This window comes from Solanum stenotomum, chromosome 11 (assembly GCF_019186545.1).
Source record: "Solanum stenotomum isolate F172 chromosome 11, ASM1918654v1, whole genome shotgun sequence".
In the NCBI taxonomy this organism is placed as follows: Eukaryota; Viridiplantae; Streptophyta; class Magnoliopsida; order Solanales; family Solanaceae; genus Solanum; species Solanum stenotomum.
The window spans coordinates 16,271,144-16,285,207 of record NC_064292.1 but is presented as its reverse complement, the minus strand read 5'-3'; the positions used below and the strand labels follow the sequence as shown (position 1 = coordinate 16,285,207).

The window sequence follows — 14,064 nt, the reverse complement described above, 5'->3', positions numbered from 1 at the left end:
GATTACAAAATTTGATGGCATACATACACTGTACTTTAGTAATGAGTTGTATCCAAACATAAGTAATTTTTTTACAAAAGGGAATACATATTATATTCCCAAGTTATTTAAATTTGAAAGGAAACAAGGGAATACATATGCACATAAAGCAATTTTATCTTGATGAAGTTGTTCATCCACCATTTGATCTTCATCAGCCTTTTCGACTTCACTACTGGTAGACGAAGAGCCTATCGTTTTCTCTTCTTTTCATTTTTTGTGTCCTTGCTATTGATAATAATTATATAATGTAATTGAGGAAGATTTTGCATGTGAATAGGGTCATGTAGATGCTTAGATCTGCTTTCTTCCACCATTCTTGTCGTCGATCCTACGTTATCGACTTGTCCTTGAGTGATACAAAGATCAAAAGACGAAAAAATCGCTGAAAAATCAATCATTAAATGGAATACCTCTTGTAGTCCTCTTTGAATCCACCATTAGAGAAGAATTCTGAATTTTTCCTTATCAAAAATCCTAATAGAAAATAGAGGATTTACTAAGAAAATATATAAGCAAACACATTGAAAGTTTTAAACAGATGCAAATCAATAAAATAATTTTTTTAAAAATACATACCTAATCAATGGATTGTTGTGAATATCTTTTGGGAGATTTTTAAGAATTTTTGAAAATAATTGAAAAAAAAAACATTACCTATCAAAAGAGAAAGAGAGGGAAAGGAGGAATTGGAGTAAACCTAGAAAAAGGTGAAAGTGGGTAATGGGGTAAAAATGAGTCCANTGTTTTTTTCATTTTTAATAAGGCTGATTATCAATTGAGAATTTTAATGGATTTCAGTATTCTTTATTTATAAAATTGAATTAAATAAAAAATGCATTAGAAGGGTAAATTAGTCAGATTACAACTATTTATATTAATACATAATAAATAAATTAAAGACTTTGTTATAAAAAAAATCAAAATAAGGGGGATAAATATAATATTGCAAACCACTAAGGAGGTTAGTGTTACAAGGTCAAACTAAGGGAAGGTTTATGAAATTATTCAATTTTTTTAAAAAAATACATCTATGATGAAAAGGGCATAATATTTTTTTAAATATAAAAAATAAATATCTCTTTGAACATGTTATACAAGATTCTGGGTCCAGCAGTGCTCCTTATCTTTGAATTTTTCCCTAATAATGGAATTCCCTTGTGCTGTTTTTTGAATTTGTTGAGGATAATTCAGTTTTTGCAGTAGTCCATAGTAGACTGTGCCAATTTGTTCCTTGTCTTCCTCTCCAATATTTGACATTGCAAAGAAAATAGGAAAATGTCTATGTTTCTTGCAATCAAAAGCCAGTGCCTTTTTCCTTATCAGAGTCATTTCAAGAATCGCCCAATTGAACTTGTTTTGCCTCAGACTTTTTTTCCAAGATTCAGAAATGGACCCAGATACCGCAATTGCATCCTGGCGAAAGCTGAAGACAAAGCCAGAGAAAATTCGGACCGGCAGCTTGAGGTAAATGGAGTTGAATAGCTCAGAAAGTCAGTGATTAATTGATTTATATACCCAAGTTTAACTAATCTGGGATTAACATGTAGTTGATTCATCATTATTTAGTAGTGGAATGAAAAAATGAGGGAAATGAATATAGATGAATCATTTATTTGATTCCAACTAGATTGAGATTGTGGCATGGTTGCTTGCTTGGTTGATCGGAGATACTCTTAAGGGTCTCTTTGGAACAAGAGGGATTTAAAATGGTTAAGATTATACATTTTAGGAGTGCAATCTCTTTCTTTGATTTCCTTATTTGATTTTGATTCATCATGCATAATTTAGTATCTATCTCATTGGGTTATCTATTTTTGTATTTTCAGCATGGAGCCTCATTCTTTATTGTGTATTTATCTTTCTTAGTCAATAACATGATTTTAGTTTCCACAACAGCTTGTCATTTAGAGGATTTAGATTCGTCAGGTTAGTATATTACTAGCTTAATTGAACTTTTGGTCTCAGGACCATATCATTTGATGAACTTAATAGGAGTTAAGGGTTAGGCCTCAAGAGTAAGTTGTTAGGTTCACTTTCAATATTCTCTACATTTGGACGGGACCTAATGCATTTTATGAACTCAATAGCTTCACCTTGAAAGTAGGCTGTCTCAGGTTCAGTTCCAAAATATGGATGGACAGCCTATCTTTGCATTATTCTGTCAAGCTGATGGTGTGCATAATAGTTACATCCCTAATTATTATGGTAAAATAAGACAAAAGGAAATGAAAGAAAGTGCAGTGGATCGTACTCACTTTACTGAGAGTTAAGTTTGCTTCAGGAACTAACAACATCATCAGGAACATGTGATCCTTTGTGTTCAGTTGATGAAACAAGCTCACAAGAATTTGAAGCTACTTACCAACCAAAGACAGATTTCCTGAAGGCCTTTGCCATTCTTGCTGCAGCTGTCACTGGTACAATAGCAATAAATCAATCATGGGTGGCTGCAAATCAGGTGTTCTAACTGGAGCCTGATATTTTTATTTCAGGCATACTAGTGAATGAATCTATCATAAATTTCATTGGCTTGATCAAATCTCATGCTTCAGGATATTGCAATGGCGTTGTTGTTTGGAGTAGGATATATGGGCATCATATTTGAAGAGTCTCTTGCATTCAACAAAAGTGGAGTAGGACTTCTGATGGCCGTGAGTTTATGGGTCATCCGAAGCATTGGGGTAAGGCGTGCGTTTATGTGAGATTACTTTCGTTTACACTATATCGATTATTGAATATTTTATAGTGAAAGAAAGATTTAGTAATAGGAAGGTTTGTTCAGTCTTTAAAAGGAAACTTCTTACACCTACTTTTAACCCTTCAATGCTCTTTATGACAACTTGCACCAAGTGAACTTCTGTTGAATTTATCTTGTTGTTTTGTTGATCTTCATGCTAAGTGCTAGCTTTACTATTGCTATATTGTGAGCCATTATTGAATTAGAGTGCTGCTTTATTACGAGCATACTATTTCTTATCTTGTATGTTCTGTGGAGCTCCCCCTTCTTCCTCTAAGAAATAAAGCAAAATTTACACTTGAAATTGGAAGGTCCAGTGCATCTACTAATTCATTCAAATGCGGATCCTATTTAGGCCATCACAAAGTTAAATTGAAAGAGTCAATTTTTTTTCTTAAAAATCTTAGTATACTGCATCTCAAAAGATGAAGGGGCTAGTTTTGACCTTTCCAACAACAATACCACTCAACATCTGATGTGTTCCCACCCAAATAATAGATGTTTTCATGTTTCAACATACATAGATATTTCTTAAGTTGCTCGGACTCTTCACTTTCAGTGTTGCACCCGTGTCGACACAATGTGAGTGTGGATGTGGGATCCCTACTGGATTTGGTCAACCAATTTTGAATATTTTGACCAAAATCGAAGGAAAAGTTCTGGAAAGATACAATGATTTATGTAATCAAAACAAAAGCCAGGTGGGAATTAAAGAAAATGGGATAGCTTGTATATAGAAATTTCTATGTCAGTAATAAATGAATCCAATGCAATGCACATGCTATGTATACACTTGCTTCCTCTGTCGGACAGTCGGGATCCATGGGGGACTCGCGAGGTCCATATATTGTTATATTGGGCAGGCAGGCTACTCTGATCCATATACAATATTGTGTGCAAGTGTGCAACTCCGATCCATAAACATAGCTCCAATAAAAAATGTAATGCTTTCTGCAGGCGTACATTGATCCCAAACAACAAAGACACATTGACAGGCAATAATCCCTTAGTGTAACTCAATTCCATTATCATTTCAAGGTTGCCATTTTAATCCCTCGGCCCATATAAACATCTCATTTCAACCCAATGATACAGCTAGAACAACAATCATCACAATATATTACCATAATCTGACTCCAAATCCTTAAAGGAGGGTAAAATTATCAACTAGTACATGATGCGTCAAAACAAGTCACCAAACATGTAAAACATGCTACCAAGGCAAGAAATCTACCCAAACAAGTCAAATAATCACATAGACCTATAATATGACACCATACATAAATGCTCGTCATCTCATTTATACAGGACCCCCATTACCCATTACCCATGTACACAGTCAACAATACACTAACACTTCGTATAGAGTCCAAGAAACCCTCAACTTGCCTTAAATCGAACCCATAAAAGTTCATATTGCAGCTTGCCCTTTTTCAAAGCCTCCGAAAAATTTCAATCTGGTCAAATACGTAATCTACATAAGTAAACAAGTTTGTAGCACCCATATTGCTTTACTTCTATTTTGCATAAAAAAAGTCAACCGCGAGCCCATAAGGGATAAACTGAAATTTTCCTTGAAAATCATGTAACCATATTGTTAGGAACTTAGATATCAAATTTCATCAAAACCTGAGCTCTAATCAACCTTCAAATGACCAAAATATGATTTCGTGACTTTAACTTGAAAATCACCTTTTTCATCAATCTAAAACATTGATCTAAAGGTAAAAATTCGATAAATAATTAGCGAGAAAAGCATAAAGAATGGCTGAGAAATATACCCAACGATGAAATTTTGAAAATCCCCTTTCGAATCGTCCCAAAATGTGATTTCAAGCTCCCAATATTGAGTTATGGGGTTTATATTCGAAAATGGACTTTTAAATTTGGCCAGGTGCACTTCCTCTTCGCAAACGCGACGGGTTCCTCCCACCGCGATTGTGATGCTTTCTTCGTAGACACAAAGAACAAAAACCACTTGGACCCGACCAGAATGCTCTTCGGGATCGCCGGCCCTCCATTGCAATCACGATAATCATCATCTTCGAATGACTGGCACCAAAAAATCAGAAAACCAGCAACCATGCATTGAGTCTACAATTCCTGAATGGACCCTAGGGATTCGTTTGAATCTCGTGAAGACAAACCAAATATTCTACTAGATTGAGAACAACATTTCAAGCCTGTTGGAACCATCAAAACACCGATCCGAGGTCATCTTGACCAAATGTTGACCGAGGTGAACTCTTAACTTCAAAATTTCCAACTTTCATTCGAGCTCATCTTCTTCAAATGTTGACTTTAGTCAAACATTTCAACTTTCAAACCTCAACAATAAAAACTTCATTTAAACCCCGTCCGATCACCTCAGGAACCGTGCCACCCATCCCTGCAGACCGCAAATATCATAAGAAGCTACGGGAAGTGGGTAAAACAAGGAAAACACGCAAAAATCTCAAAACACTATGAGTGTCATTCTATATTCTTGCAATTGTATTGGAACTTATTTCTTGTACTCGTGCTATACTCTTTAGTTAGTTGCATTTTTGGCAGGAGTTATATGACTGCAAACATCATTGTGCTAAGCTGCTTCTCCGATCATTCACATGATAGCATTGAATGAGTGTTTTGTAAACACCTTATAATGTGGTGCAAGGGTTCTATATGAACTATGTGAATTCTTAATTACCATAGTTGAAAAGTAGCTGTACGTGTAAGCAAATTTTGCGAACATACATGAAATAAGATAATACTTGGATATTGGTCGGCCATTGAAACAAGCTCTAGGATGGTTTTCTTGTTAAGAATAATAGAATTTAGAGCCAAGAGGGCTTTTTAATTTCCATTCAAGTGGTGTTTTACAGTCTTTTATGTCCTTGGCAGGCCCCTTCAAATGACATAGCTCTTTCCCAGTTGTCACATGCGACTGCTGAAGTTAGTGAAATAGTGTTCTTTTTGCTTGGTGCGATGACCATCGTTGAGATAGTTGATGCTCATCAGGGATTTAAGCTGGTTACAGATAACATCACTACTCGCAAGCCAATAACTCTGCTTTGGGTGGTTAGTGATTCAATAATCTTTCCTGTTTCAAATTACTCTTGATTCTGTTTAGTTAAGCAGTTATTTGTTTTTCTATCTGAATATAGACAATTCTGTAATATCTTGCGTTTGGTCTAACAAAAACAGATAGTGGTCTGATTTTTCATGAAATACGTTACTTGATTGAAAATGCATATATACTCTTCAAAATAATATGATAAATTTAAAAGAGTCCTCATAAATCTAAGAATGTCAGAGTAAGGACTAATACGAGTGGATAATAATGGAAGGACCACTTACCTACCGATTTAGCAATCTATTGAGCCCCATGTTTCATTCCAACATATTCAGCTGTAGTACTCTTTTGTGAAATGCATGCTAGAATGCAACGCATCTAACATTTTCTTCTGTTGGAAAAGTCATCTCTTAGGAATTGACAATTTCTCAAAGTAAGAACTGCTCATTTTTTCTTCAATGGAGAGATTCACAGTTCTGTTTAAGAGGGGTTGCTATTAATTGATGGCTCTTAATAGTCTTTGTTGTACGTATTTCACATATATTTTGCTTCTAATGTCCTTTCAATGATAATGGTTTTTGTGAAAGCATGTTCTTAGGCAGGAATTGTCCATGCTAGGACACAAAGCATCTTACATTCATTTATTTTATGAATTGACAATTTCTCAAAGTAGCTGTATATTCTTTACTAGATATGCAGATGCATAGTTATATCGAAGAGGGTTTGCTTTTAGTTGATGATCCTTAGTAGTCTATGTTGTGACTATTTCGAATAATTTGATTTTGCTCCTAGATATTGTTGGATCGTATAATGTGCAGCAGATGGGGGAGGTATAATTATCCCACTAGATGAAGGACATGACATACATAGATGAATTATAGACAGAAGTTGGCTACACATGAAAACAATGAGTCAATAATATGATTTACAATAGTAGCCTTTCGTTCAAAAAAAATAAAATGATTTACCTGAGAGTCAAGACTGCTTCAACATTTTTGTTTGCTGCTTGTTTCCTTCAATTGTCATTAACTTTCTAATGTAATGGTAATTTCAGGTAGGTTTTGTGACTTTCTTCCTCAGTTCAATCCTTGACAATCTGACTTCTACAATTGTGATGGTCTCCTTATTGAGGAAACTGGCACCACCTTCAGAATATCGAAAGTAAGTGTCAGCAGCTTTGAGCCTCATCCGTTCAACCTTCTAGTAGGAGCAAAGATATTATGATTTGCTCTCATATTTGGTCGAAAGTTCTTATTTGATCTTGGAACATCAATCTTGATTTCCATAAGTCTCAAGCGGTATTGATATTTGAATTAGAGAGAAGATCGGAAAGAACTAGGGATGTACATGTGTAAGCAAGTTAGATGTCTATACATTATCAAAAAAAAAGTTAGATGTCTATAAGAGGAATGAAAAGCCCAGATGCTCTCAGGATGCAACTTTGAAGTAGCTCAAGGTTCTTGTATTACAATTGTCGGAAATTTTTTTATGAGAATTCTTGAGTTATATTTATGATTTAATAAGGCAGTGAATGGTTGTACGGTGATGCTATGTTTAAAAGCAATAAGTAGCTTCACCGCAGCTATATCGGTAAGTGTTTTCTAGAACTTAACGCTTGTTCTTTTAGCAAATAAATCACGTTTGTGTTTCTGTGCAAGTATAGACTAGACTCTCTTGTATCTCAGTCTACATTATTCATTTGGAGTAATTTCCCAGAATTCTGAACCATTTCTAGCTTTTGTTTGTTCAGCCTTAACAATCTTCCAAGTGTGAAGATTGTGGATCTCCCGACTCCCAGCCCTTTATACTGTAAAACTTAATTTAGGGATAGGCCTGAGAAACTTCTCCTGAGATAAATATTGACAATTTCTAACTACTTTGTGCACCCAAGGGTGTGGCTTAGTGACTAGTGAAGTGGTTGAGAGCCATGAGGTCTCAGGTTCAAATCCCAGCAGAGACAAAAACTCTAGGTGATTCTTCCTATTTGTCCTAGCCTTGGTGAATGCTGGTGGGAGGTGGCACGTATCCCGTGGAATTTGTCGAGGTGCGCGAAAGCTGGCCCGGACACCATGGTCATCAAAACAAATAAATTACTTTGTCTTGCTCCTAGACTACCTTTCTTGCTGGGTATCCTTTTTCTGAAGGCTCTGTTGTATTTATTTTAAAGTATATAATCTGTTAATTATTTGTTCCCAGGCTTCTTGGCGCTGTTGTTGTTATAGCAGCAAATGCTGGTGGAGCATGGACTCCCATAGGTGATGTTACAACTACAATGCTCTGGATACATGGCCAAATATCCACGTTACCGACGATGAAGGTTTTTGAAATTTTCTATCTCACTGTTTCTATTTGTTTATACATGTACGTCTTTCCTTGTGTTATAATTGTGAGAAATATTGGAGAAGAATATTATTGAATTGTTGTTTTAATTATTACATAGAGAACCCTATTTATAGACACTATAATACAATTCCTTACCAAATAGGAGACTATAAACTATTCCTATTCTGTGTAGGATTGTGTGTACATATTCTATTCTAACACTCCCCCTCAAGCTGGTGCATACAAATTATATGTACCTAGCTTGTTACAAATGTAATTAATACGAGGACTGGTGAGGGACTTGGTGAAGATATCTGCAAGTTGAAGCTTCCCATTAACGGTTCTGAGTGATCATAGGGCTTGAACTTCCAATTCCTATATTCTTGGAGCCAAAAGTATCAATCTCGAAAGACATGTTGTGAAATTAGAATATGTAGCCAAAAAAATAATAATAACAATAAACTGTAATGAGTAACCAAAAAACTGGATTTTTTTCTTCTAACGAATCTGGAAAAGAAATAGGTTGTTGCCGGAAAAGTAGATCTGATCGCCAATTATTGGTCGGAATCAGGAAAAAATTATATGGTCAGCCTTGGAATGAAGAGGCGACCCAGATAGGAAAAAACAATTGTCGAAAAACTGGCCAGAACAGGTCTCACGCGCCGGCGCGTGGATCTGCCAACTCACCGGAGAAATTCTTCTGGCGGCGCGTGACGGAGCGTGTAGCACTGGTTTCCGGCGGGGATGATTGGGGTTTTCTCGCCGGGAAGTTCCTCAGCTAGTGGTGGTGTTAATTTTTGAAAAACAGTGACGGAAAATATTAATTACCCGGACAGCCACTAGGTTACCGGAAAAAAACTGTGCGATTTTTTTTTTCTCTCACAATTGTGAGAAATATTGGAGAAGAATATTATTGAATTGTTGTTTTAATTATTACATAGGGAACCCTATTTATAGACACTACAATACAATTCCTTACCAAATAGGAGACTATAAACTATTCCTATTCTGTGTAGGATTGTGTGTACATATTCTATTCTAACAATAATGAAGGAAACAATCTTTAGGAAGGAAGGGAGAGAATTATTATCAAATAAGCACTGGACGGTTGTCATTTGGTATAGCTTCCAATATTTAAAGATGATTGGTCAACAATGCAATGATATTCGTAGCATTGTTAATGCATTTTGAATGGTACACGCTGCCTGAAAACATGCTTGCATTGGCTTAGATGGAAACTATAACCTCATTCTATAGTGAGGAATTCATATTTAAGTTTAAATGAATATATATTTGAGACTATGGATGAAGGTAGTGCTGAAATGAATGAAAGAAACTTACAGCTCAGTCTGCATTCTCTCGAGCTGCACTTATCATGGAATCAAGTATGGATGATGGAAAGAAATATGCAACTTTTCTGTTACGGAGGATGGTTTATTTCAGTGCCGCCACTGGTTCTATCCACCGTGCATATTCATTTAAAAGAACATTTTTCACTTGGTTATATTTGGTAAATTAGTACCTGCCAGATCATGTCTAAACCTGGATAATAGTCTTCACTTAAGAGCTCTTTACTTCAGTTGCCAACTGAAGTCTCTATCCCAGTTCTGGTAACAGGTGCAATGCACTTTTTCTTTTTGCAGGGTTTATTTTTACCATCAGTAGTTTCTCTAGCTGTTCCTTTGGCTCTGCTGTCCCTTACAAGGTATATTTCTAGCATAGACCTGAAGAGCTTCTTGAATTTCGGAAATATTTCAAGAAATTAGAGTGGGGATGAAACTATATTAGAAATTATTTGTGTTCAGTGAAGTGAATGGGAAAGGACAAAATTCCGCTGAGGTTCTGGCATCCGAACAGATGGCTCCTCGAGGACAGCTAGTTTTTGCAGTAGGACTTGGGGCTTTAGTGTTTGTACCAGTTTTCAAGGCCTTGACTGGTCTACCACCATACATGGGTATGCTGCTTGGACTGGGAGTTCTTTGGATAATCACAGATGCGATTCACTATGGAGAATCTGAAAGACAGCGGTTGAAAGTACCACAGGCTTTATCACGCATTGACACTCAAGGAGCTCTTTTCTTCCTTGGAATCCTATTGTCCGTTAGCAGGTATTGCAGAATCCTTTGGGTTTTATAATACTTACATCAGTATGACAATAAAAAAGTGCATGCAGAACTCTTTTCTTGACAGAATAGATTCATACATCATAACTCTAAAATCATTCTAAACCAGATGTTGAGAAATAACTCTGTTAAAAAATTTGCCATCCAGATCATTTGGCATTATATCATTTCTTAGTCTTGATTAACAGTGTAACCACTATGAGTGAAATCATTGGGGGGAAATGGGAAGTGGTTCTTATTTTACTTTTGCGGGTACGATGGGTGTAGGATCCATTACTTTGTTTAGCTCATGCATTGTGTACTATCAACCATCATCCATGCCCACCTGAATTAGATAACATAACATGACTAGTCGTTCTGGCATATTAACATCTTTTCTATAGCCTGGAAGCAGCAGGTATTCTGCGAGAATTGGCGAATTACCTTGATGCCCATATACCAAGTACTGAACTCATTGCAAGCTCAATCGGGGTTGTGTCAGCAATCATTGACAATGTTCCTCTGGTTGCAGCCACCATGGGAATGTATGACCTATCTTCCTTTCCCCAAGATTCTGAATTCTGGCAGCTAATAGCATTTTGTGCCGGTACTGGCGGATCCATGCTAGTAATCGGTTCAGCAGCTGGAGTAGCCTTTATGGGAATGGAAAAAGTCGACTTCTTTTGGTATCTGAGAAAGGTACATATGCTGCTGTCTGCTATTTTGATGCACCACTTTGAACATTTCTGCTTCAATATTTGTCACTCTTATCTCTGCAGGTTAGTGGGTTTGCTTTTGCTGGTTATGCTGCCGGTATTACTACGTATCTTGCAGTACATAATCTCGACATCTCACTCCCTACAGCTCTGGCTCAAATTCCTTTCCTTCATGGATCTTGATGTCATTCGAATGATCATTAGAGCTATCAGTAAATCTGATCGTTTATGTATTCTCTGCATCAAGTTAATGAGCAGAACATATGAATACAAATCCAGAACCTTCAGCGGCGGAGATGAAAATGCCATATATTGCTCTTTAGAACTACCAGTGTGTTGGCCTGGGTTGGGGATTAAAGCCCCACATAATGTAATTTATTGATTCTAATAGGTTAATAATGTAGTGTTTCTCAACTGCATTAATAATTCGTCGTAACCGTGGGGGTTACTGGAAATCTAGTCCTCCCCACCCACTTTTTCTCTTCTTTCTTGCATGAAACGTGAGATAAGCCGCTGAAGCTTAATTTCAAGTTAGTTACTTTGGCTGTGAGCTAGCTTCCTTTTATTCAGGATTGATTACAAACCCGATGCAGGCTATAGAGCTCAGGGGAGAACAAGGAGATGCTCCTATTCCCTCAAAGCCAAAAGAAATACAATATGTCAAATTGAAAACTCAATGTAGTAATAATACCTCCAACTTCAGAGCTGTCCTACACTAAACTACTTGTGAACAACAAAATCATCAAAATGGCTTCATAGAGAATTCAGATCCCAAAATAATAACAGCAGGAGCAGCAAGGCACCACACGAGCGGTCTCACAGGAGAAGCCAAAGGCTCCGTAGCTGCGGCTTCCTGTTGAGTCACCAGCTTTCGCTGAAGCACTTTGCTCGCCGCGGGGATGGCTCTGCCAAAGTGAGCCAAGGCCGGCGGGAGTGGCTGCATCATCAGTTTAGGACAAAATCTTAAGTCTTCGAACAGACACCTGAGATTTATTTTGAGTCAAGTGAATGCAATCCGAGCATGCTGCCCAACCAGAAATGTTATTCCGGACTCAACAGAATTGATGAACCAACCAATAGAGTCGTCTCGATGAAATATTGACAGAAGTCTACACTAAGCAAACAACCAAGCATCCCAAAATCAACCCAACAACTACAAGATCCGAACCAAAGATCCTAATAGACCAAACTCAACACTCTGGGGCTTATAGTGCTAATGTAAATCTTATTCAAGTCCATTTATCAAGAATGTTTACCAAAGTCAATCCTTTCAACACAAAAACTCCAAATTGGAAAACTCAACCAAAGGGGTAAAATGAGTAAAACACATCAAAGTAAGAAAATGACTACGAGGGCCATTACAACATCCACTACTAAAAGGACTTTCATCCTCGAAAGTTAAGGGATAGGGAAGTACCGAAAGGCTCGAAAAGGCGAGGATACAACATGTTAAGCTCGGCCTCCTAAGTAGCCTCTTCAATCTGATGATGCCTCCATTGAACTTTAACTGATGGAATCTTCTTAGACCTTAACTTCCAAACCTGCCTATCTAGAATAGCCACATGCTCCTTCTCAAAGGCCAATGACTCATAAAGCTGAACCATATTCCACTGAAGCATGTGAGACTTATTCGGAACATACTGTCTCAATATAGAGACATGGAGAATAAAGTTAACACCTGAAAGAGCTGAGGTAAGGCTAAGTCATAAGCCACCTCTCCAATATGCGTTAAAGTCTCAAAAGGCCCGATGAACCTAGGTTTAAGCTTGCCTTTCCTCCCGAACCTCATCATGCCCTTTATGGGCGACACTCACAGAAACACATGATCTCCAACCATAAACTCTAAAGCCCACAATCTCCAATCGGGATAGCTCTTTTGCCTACTCTGAGCAGTACGGAGCCCCTCCTGGATCACTCGGACTTTATCCATGGAATCACGCAACAATCAGTGTCTCAAGGCCTAACCTCAAAAGCATCAAAGCCGCCTACCAGAGATTAATACCTTCTGCCATATTACACCTCGAACAGAGCCATCTAAATACTCGAACAATAATTATTATTATATGCAAACTCCATCAAAACCAAGAGTTGGTCCCACTGATTTGTCTAGTAAATATCTAATTTGACTTTTAACTATTATAACGCGCAAGTGTGCAAGAAGAGTTTGATACCGGTTTTAACTAAAATATTTCAATTAACAAATAAATAAAACTAAGTAATGATGACTTCAGTACAAACTGTGGTTGTAATCAAGGTTGGAAAATTTTAGGGCTATGACTTTTATGAGAATTCATGCACAATGTTTTCAACCTTAGATTTTGCCGAGTTATTAAGTTATTGACTTACAAGGTTAATAATATGATTATGCTCTCCCGGGCCTCTAACAGTATACCAAAGTTGGATACCTAACTACATCATTGAGCAGGGATAGGTGAATCAATTATGAAGCATCACATTATCTTCCCATTTCTTAGCCAAATGAGGCAAGCTAAGTATATCCCTATCCTAGATGCAAATCAACAATTTTTTTTAGTGAAGAATGATTTCGCTCCTTATAGTTTGCATTCTATCTCTTAGTCCCTCTCCTGAGATATATGTATTTCAATGGTGATCAAGCATCAAAATAAAGTAAATGAGAACATAAGAATAACTCATAATGATAACCAAACTTCATCTAAAGTATTGTAACTCCACAATCATTCGTTGCCACAACCCTAGAAAGATAGGATTTAGCCACTCATAATTTGATTCACAAGTTAGAGTCTTCAAAATACTTTAAAGAGATGAAAAAAAGTAGAAACGAATCTTAAAAATCATGTCTCCAAACCGTGCGTGTGTTGTTCACAAATCAGGAATAATTAAAATCTCACATAAGTGTCTTGTTTATAGTAGAAAAGGAGTGTGATTTGCTAATCCTAGGTCTGCGGCATTCACTTCTATTTTCTTGATTTTTCATCAGTTCCCATTCATCCATTGGCTTTAGCTTCAATTCCTATGCATTACGTCTTAAATTTAAGCTCAATCCGTGTGCAGCTCCATCCTACACAACATTAATCACATTTGTTAGTTCATGAATACAATTACGAATAA

The 14,064-nt window shown here is 36.8% G+C and overlaps 1 protein-coding gene across 1 annotated transcript; it reads left to right on the top strand.

Annotated features, from left to right (window-relative positions):
• Positions 1–1,148: 1,148 nt before the first annotated feature.
• Positions 1,149–11,377, top strand: LOC125844304 (sodium/proton antiporter 1). The gene is made up of 10 exons (XM_049523592.1): positions 1,149–1,506; positions 2,324–2,500; positions 2,595–2,723; positions 5,663–5,839; positions 6,889–6,995; positions 8,031–8,151; positions 9,800–9,861; positions 9,962–10,264; positions 10,663–10,957; positions 11,038–11,377. Exons 1-10 carry the CDS (start codon positions 1,318–1,320, stop codon positions 11,155–11,157), a joined length of 1,680 nt encoding a protein of 559 aa, XP_049379549.1. The 5' UTR covers positions 1,149–1,317; the 3' UTR covers positions 11,158–11,377.
• The last annotated feature ends 2,687 nt before the right edge of the window (positions 11,378–14,064 follow it).

Bases quoted from the DNA above. Each gene is read 5' to 3' on its own strand.
- LOC125844304 (XM_049523592.1), top strand. From the start codon at position 1,318: ATGTCTATGTTTCTTGCAATCAAAAGCCAGTGCCTTTTTCCTTATCAG. The intron at 2,724-5,662 runs GTAAGGCGTGCG...TGTCCTTGGCAG, and splicing joins GGGTCATCCGAAGCATTGGG to GCCCCTTCAAATGACATAGC. The intron at 6,996-8,030 runs GTAAGTGTCAGC...ATTTGTTCCCAG, and splicing joins CCACCTTCAGAATATCGAAA to GCTTCTTGGCGCTGTTGTTG.